This window comes from Coregonus clupeaformis, chromosome 2, assembly GCF_020615455.1.
Source record: "Coregonus clupeaformis isolate EN_2021a chromosome 2, ASM2061545v1, whole genome shotgun sequence".
Classification (NCBI taxonomy): Eukaryota; Metazoa; Chordata; class Actinopteri; order Salmoniformes; family Salmonidae; genus Coregonus; species Coregonus clupeaformis.
In genome coordinates, this window is record NC_059193.1 from 2,877,643 (window position 1) to 2,892,076 (window position 14,434).

Below are 14,434 nucleotides of genomic sequence, written 5' to 3' on the forward strand. Positions count from 1 at the left end.
CCCCGGTACTGCTGCTCATTTCGTTCACCAGCTCCGGAGGTCTACATCACCGGCCTTCTAGGCGTCACTGATCTGGTTCATTACCACCAACCTCACCAATCCCTGTGTTATATACAGTTGAAGTCGGAAGTTTACATACACCTTAGCCAAATACATTTAAACTCAGTTTTTCACAATTCCTGACATTTAATCCTAGTAAAAATTCCCTGTCTTAGGTCAGTTAGGATCACCACTTTATTTTAAGAATGTGAAATGTCAGAATAATAGTACAGAGAATGATTTAGTTCAGCTTTTATTTATTTCATCACATTCTCAGTGGGTCAGAAGTTCACATACACTCAATTAGTATTTGGTAGCATTGCCTTTAAATTGTTTAACTTGGGTCAAACATTTCGGGTAGCCTTCCACAAGCTTCCCACAATAAGTTGGGTGAATTTTGGCCCATTCCTCCTAACAGAGCTGGTGTAACTGAGTCAGGTTTGTAGGCCTCCTTGCTCGCACACACTTTTTCAGTTCTGCCCACACATTTACTATAGGATTGAGGTCAGGGCTTTGTGATGGCCACTCCAATACCTTGATTTTGTTGTCCTTAAGCCATTTTGCCACAACTTTGGAAGTATGCTTGGGGTTATTGTCCATTTGGAAGACCCATTTGCGACAAAGCTTTAACTTCCTGACTGATGTCTTGAGATGTTGCTTCAATATATCCACATAATTTTCCTTCCTCATGATGCCATCTATTTTGTGAAGTGCACCAGTCCCTCCTGCAGCAAAGCACCCCCACAGCATGATGCTGCGACCCCCGTGCTTCACGGTTGGGATGGTGTTTTTCGGCTTGCAAGCTGCCCCCTTTTTCCTCCAAACATAATGATGGTAATTATGGCCAAACAGTTCTACTTTTGTTTCATCAGACCAGAGGACATTTCTCCAAAAAGTACGATCTTTGTCCCCATGTGCAGTTGCAAACCCTAGTCAAAAAGCCTATCAAAAGCTTCTAAAGCCATGACATCATTTTCTGGAATTTTCCAAGCTGTTTAAAGGCACAGTCAACTTAGTGTATGTAAACTACTGACCCACTGGAATTGTGATACAGTAAAATAATCTGTCTAAACAATTGTTGGAAAAATTACTTGTGTCATGCCCAAAGTAGATGTCCTAACCGACTTGCCAAAACTATAGTTTGTTAACAAGAAATGTGGTTGAAAAACAAGTTTTAATGAATCCAACCTAAGTGTATGTAAACATCCGACTTCAACTGTACATGTTTGTTTTGGGCTTCCTCCCCGTCGTTGTTCATGATGCACCTTTTACATATTCCTGCGCCTGTCTTCTAATCCTTATACAACGTTACAATTATATATTATCACTTGTGAATGATGCCCAGCATAAGAAACAATGCATTTTCTTTGCGACTTGTTCGAATCATAGTCGTACACCTTATGTAGCCTAGCCTATAGGCCTATATGTTTTAATAAGGTTTGTATCACAACTAAAGTGGCCAAATAACTTCATAAAATGAAGCACATTACTCCGCTTTACAAGGGGTGTAGAGCCTACCTTGCATATATAAGCAGCGCATGAGTTTCAAGTTTGGGGAAGATCATTTTCACCCTAAAAATGCACCTTTATAATAAATGCATTACATGCATAATTGCATTTGCGGTCACTTTTGATAATGGTGTTTTCGCTTATAGCCTTCTACCATGTGCGCATTGCTGTGCTTATAATGTGAAGAAATAGCCTAATAGTTTATCAACATTTTAAGCTAAACGTTCTGATCTGTTGCGTCAGCCACATTGCATAAAAAAGGTTTGTTGATGCTAGTGTTTGTATTAATTTGGGATCTATCGCATCCCACAACTGTCCCAGACTATGTTTGGAATATGTATTTCTCGCACAGAATAGAATAGGTCAACTTTTGTACTATGGGGGATAGTAGATTGACATAGGCTAGTGCTTTTGCTGTTCGTTAGGCCTACTCATCTTGTTGGCTGACGAAAGGTAAATGTGGACAGTTCTTCCAACATCTTCAATATGCACCTCGGAATTGGAAAAGGATGCGTGCAGTTACGTCCCCGATGTGTCTGTATTAACTTGTAGACTAGTGTAGCCCACAGCCATTTGGTATAGCCACATCAGGACCTAAAATAAGGACAACTCAGAGTATGCTATTCTTTTCTTTTGAAATAGACTACATTTTCTTCATATCATGCTTCTTTAGACCTGTTTAAAATAAATAATGGATTTATTGCGAAGGTGTAGGCTATATTACATGGATTTATTAGACTTTTTAAAATGGCTATGTGTGGAAGCCAGGAGATGCTAAATGTGTTTATGTTATTTAACGCTCAATTACTGTGAGACCGACAGTTATTTGCTTGACAATTTTTAATATGCCATTTAGCAGACGCTTTTATCCAAAGCTACTTACAGCCATGCGTGCATACATTTCTGTGTATGGGTGGTCCCGGGGATCGAACCCACTACCTCGGCGTTACAAGCGCCGTGCTCTACCAGCTGAGCTACAGAGGACCACATGGGTGACCTGTATGTCTGAGTCATACAGCTACAGGCCCGTGGATGACCTTTATGTCTGAGTTATACAGTTACAGGCCCATGGGTGACCTGTATGTCTGAGTTATACATTTACATTTTTACATTTACGTCATTTAGCAGACGCTCTTATCCAGAGCGACTTACAACTTTTTTTTTTTTAATTTTTTTTTTTAATTTTTGTAATTAAAAATAATAATAATTATACAATCACCGGCTGACAAAATTTCGTGACCGCCACAGCCCTAGTTACAGCCCTCTCTCCTCTCACATCACACTTCCCTGATAGAGTGTATAGCCTTCTCTCCTCTCTACATTTCAATACATTACACACTGTAAGGATACCTATGTGTACCCAGGTGTCCTATAAGGCCGTCATTGGATCCCCCTCAGACCCCCAAAAGCACCACCTCGCTTAGTCCAACTCTCTCCGGTTTGAACGAGGTGCAAAGCACAAACCGATTCTCCCCACACACCAGACATTCCAAAACAACTTCTCTCCTGACCTGAAAAAGGCCTTTATTACAGTATATTTGTGTATTTTACGAGCAGTGTGAAGGGTTGGCTCAGTTGACCGAGTGTGGAACTGGATCTGACCGGTGCCATGTATGGTCGAGGTTCAGTGCATGGACCAGGCCTAATGAATCTCCATCGGTTTCTCTACTGGTTTCATAAAGCAGCTCGTTCTACCGTTAGACTGTCGTTTAAAGCACGGGCGCTTCACCATTCTCCCATATCCCCTCCAAATACCTAGAAGAAAATACGATATAAAAGTTTTCATTACATTGCGGTTTAGCGTTACGCAGCACTCTGTAGTCTGTGGTGCGTTGCTGGTCATTTTATCCTTCTTATAATGATATTAGAGGCAGATAGAGCTACAGAAAGCATAATGACCTACAGCCGTTATCAACAGAGTTCACTTGGAAGGCGTATACATAGAATGAAATGCCTCGCTGCATTAACTCTTTTGGCTAAATAAAAAGCTACTTGGAAACGTGAATGAATAATTCAAATTTTCCTAAATCTTTTAAAGTTTGCCTCTTCTTGTATTTTTACATCCAGAGCTGGAGCTTCTTTGGATATGAGTAATTACCTGACGTAACTGCAACAGTTGGAGGCTTAAGGTGTTACAGCAGCGTTACTCAAACAGCATCAATAATGTAGCACAGCTCCTGTTCAAATAAAACTGATAAACCATTCACTGCTATCTGTCTTTCGCAGGAATTCATTTTCCACTCCATCACCTCTGTGTCTTTTCGAACATGAGGAATAACTGTAAGTGAGCGTTGTATACCCTCCTTGCTGAGAACCACTGAGCTTATCTTCATGTATCACACCGTTCAAGAAGTAGCCTAAATATTTCTCTCTCACGTAAGCAGAATCTTCCCTCAATGATCTATAGGTACAGGATACTCCTCTCTGTTTTCAGAGACAAATGACTGAAAATGGTACATTATGCTCCTCACAAAAGGCTGAGTTTGGCATTGACCCTCTTAAATATAACATACAGTATAATAATAATAATAATAATAATAATAATAATAATAATAATAAATACCATTTAGCAGAAAAGCGACATACAGTCATGCGTGCATACTTTTTAAGTATGGGTGACCTGACCAAATTCACATAGAAATGTGTGTTATAGATCTGTCATTCTCATTGAAAGCAAGTCTAAGAAGTGGTATATCTGTTCTATGTGTGCTATTTCTATGCTTCCCGTTCTTAACGTTCATTTTTGCGTCTTTTATTTTCAGTTTTGTACACCAGCTTCAAACTGCTAAAAATACAATATTTTTGTTTATGGACAATATATTTCATAGCAGTTTAGATGGTACAATGATTATCTGCAATAGACATGCTTGTTTAGTCACATAAACTGAAATTAGGCAAACTATTAGAATTTTAGTAACCAGGAAATGGCGGAGCGATTTCTGCATAGCGCATCTTTAATTGTTAACACTTCAATTCGGAGAGGCTTAGCTGATCCTAGATCTGTGCTCAATTTAAGGGCAATTTCTACCTCTGCAGTGATTGAGCAGCGTGACTCAAACAGCAGGCATTTGTTTCAGCTGCTCCTAATCCCGCACCCACACTACCCACCACCAACCTCCCAAATTCACAGATCGCAGATCACAGGAACCGCAGAGGCGAGCGCCGAGTCCCCTCTCTCTACCCTGTCATTTGCACCGTAGACTAATGAGAGCATCGACGCCACCGAAAAAAGGCCTCATACTGTCACACATGGACTCTGGGGGCTTGTTTGTCACTTGGCCTGTTTCACAGCCCACGTGTCTCCCCTCCTCACCGCTCACTGCGCCACTCAGCCCAAGATCTGACACTAGCCAGAGAGACAGAGTAATATGAAGCTTTGTCAAGCCCGGAGAGAGAAAGTGTTTGATTTTCTGTCCTGCCTGGTCGTTCGGCGAGGAAAAAAGCCAATGTTGCTGAAAAACTATAGAGAATGACTATCGATTACAAAGGTAGAGAAACGGGGGCACTGCAATGACTATCGATTACAAAGGTAGAGAAACGGGGGCACTGCAAGGACCGGCATGTGATCTCTGGATCGGTTCTCGTGTTAAATTACGCCCCAAATGCTGTGTGTTTTTTTAAGTCCACCTTGTAGTTAAAGGAGAGAAAGTGGATGCCAGATCCAATGTGTAATGCAATACCAGAACAGGGAGCATTGCTTACAGGAGAGCTTAAATGCTACTTGGTAGAAATTCAACCCCAGGCTTCTGCATGCAGTTCTACAGTATATGGCTTGCATCTATTAGGAGAGGATAAGAGTAACGTTTGTGGTTAACCAGACATCATCTGCATCAGCTAGACACTTGATTGTCTAGGCTACAGGGATCTACTCTACTTATATCCAATTATGGACGTTTCACCCTTTGGCCTTCAAGTGAGACCAGGAATTGCTTTGATTGGAACATATTGGTCACATGACTGACCGTGGAGGGAATCATTTACATTTACATTTTAGTCATTTAGCAGACGCTCTTATCCAGAGCGACTTACAGTTAGTGAGTGCATACATTTTTTCTTTTAATACTGTTCCCCCGTGGGAATCAAACCCACAACCCTGGCATTGCAAGCACCATGCTCTACCAACTGAGCTACACGGGTGTTGAGCTGTTGACAATCACAGGGCCCGGTTGTCCATGGTTACCACTGTTGAACGTACACATAGATGTGTAGGTTGTGTGTACAGGGAAGGTCGTGGGATGGCGGTCCTGCGGCCGTGTCTTGGCAGACGGGTGGATCTGCCGCGGCCTGCTGGTATAAGGGCCAGCCAAGGGTTACCAGGGGCCTTGCCCATCCTCAAGGACCACTGGGGTTTAATGACACGAGGAGGGACTTCCTCAAAATAAATGAGCCCATCTCGTCCCCATGTGTGGCTGGCCTAGGGCCCATGAGAAAAGGGTGCTCTGAACTCCTACTGTGCATTATATTCATTGTGTGCATTATATTCATTGTGTACATTATATGCAATGTACAGAAGGTGACCAATTTGTGGTGGTTGGGTTTTAGTAACCATAGTGTGATCAAACTAAAACATCTAGACCAAGATAGGACAAACTAGACCACTCTTAACAAGAATCCTCCAGAATCTTTATAAAAGATCAGAAACAACTCTGGGATATAGGAATATAGGAGTGAATGTGGTTGTCTAGCTGTATGCAGTTTCAAACCTGTTAATATTCAGGTCAGGATTCATCTAAATATTCAATGCTTCAGGGCTTCTTATATATAATATATACTATCACTACAAAGGCCTAAAAGTGAGAAGACATAATGTATCCCACAACCACCCATCCACTCTCCCGAACCATCCCCTGAATAACCTCTATAACCCTGTGTATTACTGCAGGCAGTCTGTGTGGGAGGGAGAATCTTCAGCTGTGAACTTCATGGCTGATGTGAACTTTATGAACATCAACATCTCACGTAGACCAAGTTTGAAACCAAACATAATGTACTGGAGGTCTTGTCAGAAGAACTTCCTTTCACCAAGCCTGTTTCATATAACAGCAAGGACTCTCTTCATCTCCTTCTTATGTCCACCTTCAACCACATCCCACATAAAGTCAAGTCATGAAAGATTCCCTTGCTGTGACAAAGTGTTCTTTGGATATGAGTAATTACCTCACGTAACTGCAACAGTGGGAGGCTTGAGGTGTTATGGCAGCGTTACTCAAACAGCATCAATATAGTACAGCTCCTGTTCAAATAAAACTGATCTACCATTCACTACCATCTGTCTTTTGCAGAAATTCGTAAATCAGAGAAGAAACTCTAATTCACTCCTTTACCACACTCATCCAAAGCGTTTAAGCCCCGAAATTGTCTTTCATAATGTTTCAGGCTGAAAAACATCTGCTGACTTTGCTGACACTTCCCAGAAAAGCTGGCCACAACGAGCTTACGAGTGTAAATCTGCAAGTAATCAAGGTTTCTAGACTTCTAACTCCTTTTCGTTCCCTGCCCTATTGTGTGTGTAAATACAGTGTGTAAATACACAGACATCAATGAGAAACACTTTTTGAAAAGCAATTAAAAAACATGCGTTATAATTCTATAACACAGGGATAGGACATTTGTGTCCTAAGGCTAGAAGCCAGCCTTTTTGACTATATCCATCCGCATGGCTATAGCCATGGCAACGTGTCACCATCATATCCATACAGTCGGATGGTTTTTCACCACCAAAACCACACTTTATCAGGCCTGCCTGCTTTTCCTCCAAAAAACATTTAATCCCTGACGTAGTATTCTGGTGTGGTTGAAAGTCCCCTTGCCTCCAAACCATTTCAAATTACCCATCGTAAACACTCCTTTCCCTACTCCCTCAGTCGCCAAACTACTAACAACAACGCTCACTTACTTGCTCTCTCAGTCACTAAATACTCATAAAGTACCTTTGATACGCCTAAACCAATACTTACTCATCACTCCAAAAAAGCATTAGCTCCAAGCGTCCGGTTATAATGGTTTCAACGAGGTCAAGTCGACCGTATTCAATAATGGTTATCAACATCTCCACTGTGTGCACAGAAACTCAATCTGGGAATACTTTTTCTATAATGAACCGAAACTTTACCAGGGTGACAACAATGATGACACATAACATAGATAATCTCTAACTGAGACCAGATCTGGCACTTCAAAGATGGTGTTGGGTGTGAGAGGTGCCCCTTCTGCAAGAACATGAGCTTATACACAAGTATTGAATGTGCCAGCTAATTGCTGTTAACAGTGTGAAGCCATTAAGTGTAATATTAGCGGATGAATTGTGGTTTCTCTAATGGGAATTTTGCTGTTTGGCGTTTATCGGCAGCATTCACACAACCCCCTCTCCTAAAGATGAACAACTAGTGGTTTATGGAGTAACATAACACATATCTCTGTTCTTTTGAGGCAGAAACCAGGCATGTGATTATATTGTCACACCAAAAAATACATATAAACTCTTGCAAGACAAAATATGCAGTTTGAAAGGCCTTGCAAAAGCCATAAGCTCTTGAAATTCATAGCATACTCAGGCAGCAACCCCATAGATTCAGCTGCAACGGTCACACTCATCGATAGGCAGCTGTAACCGTCATACTAATTGATAGGCAGCTGTAACCGTCATACTCATTGATAGGCAGCTGCAATGGTCACACTTATCAATTGGTAGCTGCAACGGTCACACTCATCGATAGGCAGCTGCAACGGTCACACGTATCAATTGGTAGCTGCAAACGGTCATGCTCATCGATAGGCAGCTGCAATGGTCACACTCTTCGATAGGCAGCTGCAACCGTCATACTCATCGATAGGCAGCTGCAACCGTCATACTCATCGATAGGCAGCTGCAACCGTCATACTCATCGATAGGCAGCTGCAACCGTCATACTCATCGATAGGCAGCTGCAACCGTCACACTCATGACCCTTAGTGCCATTAAGGCTCTTGAACTCATTGTCCAAACAACCAATTGAGGCATATCTATGGCAAATGTATCCTGCTTCAGAAAGCAACAATGAAGCGACTCTAACTACAAACCCTGTAGTTCAACTGTACAAAGTCACAGAGTGAATATCAAGTTCATTCATACATCCCCGCTTTGACGAAAATAACTCTTGCCCTTTGCATTTTTGAATGGGTGCTGATAAATTTAAAGTAAACCTCACCCACTGACACAACAATGCCCTCACGAAACACCACTTCCTTTCCTGACCGGGCTACAATGGACGTAAGTGCGACTGTTGGCACTTTTAAGAGGGAGTGAGAGTAGGAGTTTCCTAGTGTTGGAGTTGATTCCATGACAAAGCTCCCGTTGATTCCAGGAGCTCTATAGTAAGCGATGTTGAGTCCTTAATTGCGTAATTAAAAGCCCAACTGTGCTGGGAGATGACGGAGCGTGTGGCCCATCGATGCCTCTGTTGTTCCCTGAGACAGCGCTTCAATCAATCATTGAGGCTGACTTAGCGTACACCATCATTAAGTTTGCCGATAACACAACAGTGGTAGGCCTGATCACCGACAACGACGAGACAGCCTATAGGGAGGAGGTCAGAGACCTGGCCGTGTGGTGCCAGGACAACAACCTCTCCCTCAACGTGATCAAGACAAAGGAGATGATTGTGGACTACAGGAAAAAAAAGAGGACAGAGCACGCCGCCATTCTCATCGACGGGGCTGTAGTGGAGCAGGTTGAGCGCTTCAAGTTCCTTGGTGTCCACATCACCAACAAACTAACATGTTCCAAGCACACCAAGACAGTCGTGAAGAGGGCACGACAAAACCTATTCCCCCTAAGGAGACTGAAAAGATTTGACATAGGTCCTTAGATCCTCAAAAGGTTCTCCAGCTGCACCATTGAGAGCATCCTGACTGGTTGCATCACTGCCTGGTATGGCAACTGCTCTGCCTCCGACCGCAAGGCACTACAGAGGAGAGTGCGTTCGGCCCAGTACATCACTGGGGCCAAGCTTCCTGCCATCCAGGACCTCTATACCAGGCGGTGTCAGAGGAAGGCCCTATAAATTGTCAAAGACTCCAGCCACCCTAGTCATAGTCTGTTCAATCTGCTACCGCACGGCAAGCGGTACCGGAGCGCCAAGTCTAGGTCCAAGAGGCTTCTAAACAGCTTCTACCCCCAAGCCATAAGACTCCTGAACATCTAATCAAATGGCTACCCAGACTATTTGCATTGCCCCCCCCACTTTTAATCACTCTACCTACATGTACATATTACCTCAATTACCTTGACTAACCGGTGCCCCCGCACATTGACTCTGTACCGGTACCCGCTGTATATAGCCTCGCTACTGTTATTTTACTAATGCTCTTTAATTATTTGTTACTTTTATTTCTTATTTTTTAGGGTATTCTTTCTTAAAACTGTATTGTTGGTTAAGGGCTTGTAAGTAAGCATTTCACTGTAAGGTCTTCACCTGTGGTATTCGGTGCATGTGACAAATAACATTTGATTTGATTTGATTTGAACTCATTGGAGCGTACACCAATTAGGGGCTGTGTCATGAGGCAATGATCGAGAGGGTTTCCAACATACAGTATGGATCAGAATTTCCAAATGCATGTGGATGTGCATGTGGAAGCCATTTCTGTCACAGTTATGCCACACCAAACTACTCCCAGCCATCACCCGACTCCCCACAGATTGAATTGTTTTGCTCCTCTGAAAGAAGCGTGGGGGATGTTTTCGTTGGAAGTCCCCAAGGACCTACAATGCATTTCTGGGTTACACGGGGGGTCTGACGCGATTGGGATCACAGATGTGTGGTGATACATCACTGGGAATACTAAAAGTCACTTAGACATTCCATTTCAGGCCGCTTCCTGAAGATGCTTCATTTGTCTATAGAGGACAATTCGTACTTGCACCTTTGGTGTCAATAGGACTGCATCCTATTCCTCTACTATCGTATTCCTCAGACACATATCACTTAATCAGTCTGTTAGTGATGCCATTTAAAAGCGACGCAGCTCAACTGTCAATGTCGTTTGTTAAAGGAAAATACCACTCAAAAACAATATTTTGGTATTTGTTAAATTAGTCCACTGTTGATACAGTCCCAACATGTGCTGCATGTCAGCAATCAAGTTTTCAAGATATAGAACTTTCAAAATACAGAAAGTGCCACAGTATGATGCGTTTTGCAAGAGCTTTCATGGGAGAGTTCAGAGTTCACAACAAATTAATTTCCTAATCTATAACCTCAGCCATCAATCTACTCCTGTTGAGACATCCCCTGCCTCCTTCTTGTAGTGGCAGGCCTTCCTCATAAGTGGCAACAGAACAAAACTCAACATACAAATGTATTTTTTATGTTCTGTCCCTGATCTAGTTTGGAGGGAAACCATTCAGATTGGCTCCTGAACACCAGAATACTCACAATACTAATTGAGCTCAATTTTCCCTTATAGAAGAATGATTGGCTCGCGTTCTTCCCCAGTGCCAGTAAAACTCCAGTCATTGGGTTTTTATTGATATTACCATTGGCTGACATAGACCCACACAGGGCCAGCCCTGTGCCCAGGAAAAACATTTGACGTGATTGAGAAAACAGAGACGCACCAAGAACATCCCTGTGAGCTACAACCGCCATGTGATTTCCACATCCTCCCCTTCGCCCTCCAGAACGCTCCTGTACAGAATTGAACAGCAGCACAGCGTAAAGAAGACATACAAAGACTGTCTTCTCAAAAATGCAGACTTGACAGATGTGCTTGCTTGACTCAGCTTGCTTTCAGCCCTGTCCTAACAAACACAAATGCAGCTCTCTCCACTAACCATCGGGAGAGAGACCAGGGAGCATGCGACTCTTGACCTCTGACGAAGGAAGCCGTTTGATAGATGACTATGGATTGGTATTCAGCTTTCCCCGTCCATGAGCAGTGGGCTAGAATGCAGTCTCTCTCTCTCTCTTTCACACTCCCTCTCTCTCCCCGGGGGTGTAAATTATCACAGTGACTTTGATAGATACAGAGGGTCGCCAGCGCTGAACTTACACTGAGTGGACGCACTGGGAGTTGTGGCTAAGACACTAGTCATGAACTCATGAGAGGGCAATGACAGCTTTCTTCCCTCCACTGTGGCATGGTCAGATACAGGCATTGTAATAGAAAGCAGTTAAGAGTAGAGGGCTTCAGTTGTACATTCATAATTGTGCAATCATACAGACATTTGCTCATATCCTGGAAATAGTCAAAGTGTATGGCAATGTGAGAGTAACTGGACTGACAGACAGACAGACAAATAGACAGACAGAGATACAGACAAATAGACAGACAGACAGAGGCACTACCCCCCAAAACATTCTCTCTTTTTCTCTCTCATTTATTCAAACACACTCACTCACTTTCTGTCTTACACACACACACGGCTCGGTCATCTCTGGGTTGAGGAGTCTCATGCCACATGTTTGTCTCGGTTTTGCTCAATGAGTGTCTGCACACTGCACATGAGACACACACAAACGCACACACACACAGGGATACTCCATTACTCTAACAGAGTAGACCGTGCAACCCGCTACACATAGGGTTCAACGAGCAGTGCTGACAACCAGTGAAGGGTCTGTGACCCCAAGGAGGTGTTAGTTAAACTAACCAGAGCCCCCAACTGCTCCTAATTCTCTAGTGGGGAGTCCCTGGCCAGGGACCCAACCTGTTGGTATGATGTCTATGAACTTGGAACAATGACTCATCCCATGATGAGCCAAAAAGATACATTGATTTAAACAAGAAACAGTGAGATAAAATTAGACTAGTGTGGCTCTTTGAAGGCTTGCTCATCCTAAAGTACAGTATATGAGCTCCCGAGTGGCGCAGCGGTCTAAGGCACTGCATCTCAGTGCTTGAAGCGTCACTACAGACCCCCTGGTTCGATTCCAGGCTATATCACAACCAGCCATGATTGGGAGTCCCATAGGGCGGCGCACAATTGGCCCAGCGTCATCCATTTGGCCGGTGTAGGCCGTCATTGTAAATAAGAATTTGTTTTTAACTGACTTGCCTAGTTAAATAAAGGTACAATTAAATATATAAATTATATATATATATATATATATATATATATATATATATATATATATGCTTCAATACTTTTTTCAGCCTAATTACAATTCTGAGAATGATTATTGTAGTTGTAATTTCTCATCACAATCCCCAATGCCTAAAACTAAAGTTGGACTATTTTACCCTACACTCAATTATGGAGGGATGTCCAAATTGGAGTCTCAAACGTTCTGAAATCCAAATGAATTGCTCTCTCCACTTGCTTTCTGGATAGCTGCGTTCCAATGAGCCCTGGAAAGCATAAGCTACTCCAGGATTGTGTTAACATGTTTAGCCATGTAAGCGTGCTGCACTCGACAAATATATCCTAATAATAACATGTCTCTCCATTTAAATTAGATTAATTCCCCGCAGAGAGCAGCGTTATTACAACCGTGCAAGAAGCGTGTTTATATCCCACTCCTGTCAGTGATGTGCTCTGACAACACAAAGAAGCTCCCGTCCCCGTTTCATCACTCCGTGTCACCGTATGACAGAGGCTGCATGTCCCGGTTACTCCGACATCAGAGAAAGGAAGGAACCATGCATGTATAACAATGAACTTATAGTCATAGCCCACATATCCCCGTTGTTGTTATTGTGTCACTTCATGCGTCATTGTAGGCGACAGTATATTGATTTTAACAATGGAATACCAAGTAACCCCTCTATCGCCTATTTGGATAGCTTGTTTATTCAATGCAACAGGAGAAAGCATTTACATTAAACAAAGTTACCTTTTCTGAGGGGAGACTATCTCTAATGCTCTCGAATAACACAAATAAGCATGAATAGATAATAGAACAGGCAAACAGCTTGTACCCGAGGGTTTTTTGAGACGGTAAAGATGACAGACAAGTGGAGCTGATGATGTTGTCATAGGTATGGCTCTACCGGAGGACATACCTGTCATCGTAGCAGAAATCCGCGTTCAGTGTGTTGAGATAGAGGACCAATGCCACGGCGCTACACACCAACTCTGTAATCATTTCTTAAAAAGAGAATAGGGAAAAGAAAAGAAAAATACTAGATGCAAATTTCCGTTTCTATATTGTCTCCTCTCTTCATTTGGCCGCTCCGTAACAGAAAGAGCCCCAATCCCTTGTACAAGCAAAGTGTCTGAAAGTTTGCGCGATCCAGGCCATTTTCCTTTTAACCCATTTAGCGCTGCATCGGGTCAGAGCTATTTTGAGACGAAACTAGGGCGGCATGCCTCCTGGTTAGCGCACAGCTGAGTGCATTTCGCTGTTTTGCTGTCCTCTGTTCGTGCATCCTCATCCGCGTCACAGATACTCACTGATAGGAGCCGCGTGTGGTTTTAGAGATGGTGAGCATGTGCAAAGCCCCTCCTCCGCTCTCAATGCTTGAGCTCGTAGCAATGAGAGAGGTGATAGGTGCTAGGAAAGGCTATTTATTTAACAGTGCTTCGCACGCTTGCCTCATAAATCATATACAGTGGGGGAAAAAAGTATTTAGTCAGCCACCAATTGTGCAAGTTCTCCCACTTAAAAAGATGAGAGAGGCCTGTAATTTTCAGCATAGGTACACGTCAACTATGACAGACAAATTGAGAAGAAAAAAATCCAGAAAAACACATTGTAGGATTTTTAATGAATTTATTTGCAAATTATGGTGGAAAATAAGTTTTTGGTCACCTACAAACAAGCAAGATTTCTGGCTCTCACAGACCTGTAACTTCTTCTTTAAGAGGCTCCTCTGTCCTCCACTCGTTACCTGTATTAATGGCACCTGTTTGAACTTGTTATCAGTATAAAAGACACCTGTCCACAACCTCAAACAGTCACAC

At 42.8% G+C, this 14,434-nt stretch overlaps 1 protein-coding gene across 1 annotated transcript in view; it reads right to left on the minus strand.

Annotated features, from left to right (window-relative positions):
* The window catches only part of LOC121549817 (protein O-mannosyl-transferase TMTC2), a 96,441-nt gene extending 82,523 nt beyond the window's left edge, over positions 1-13,918 (minus strand). Inside the window, exon 1 of the mRNA XM_041861725.2 lies at positions 13,534-13,918. Coding sequence (XP_041717659.1) covers positions 13,534-13,616 — 83 coding nt within the window. The 5' untranslated portion in view covers positions 13,617-13,918. The remainder of the gene's footprint in view (positions 1-13,533) is intronic.
* Positions 13,919-14,434: the final 516 nt, after the last annotated feature.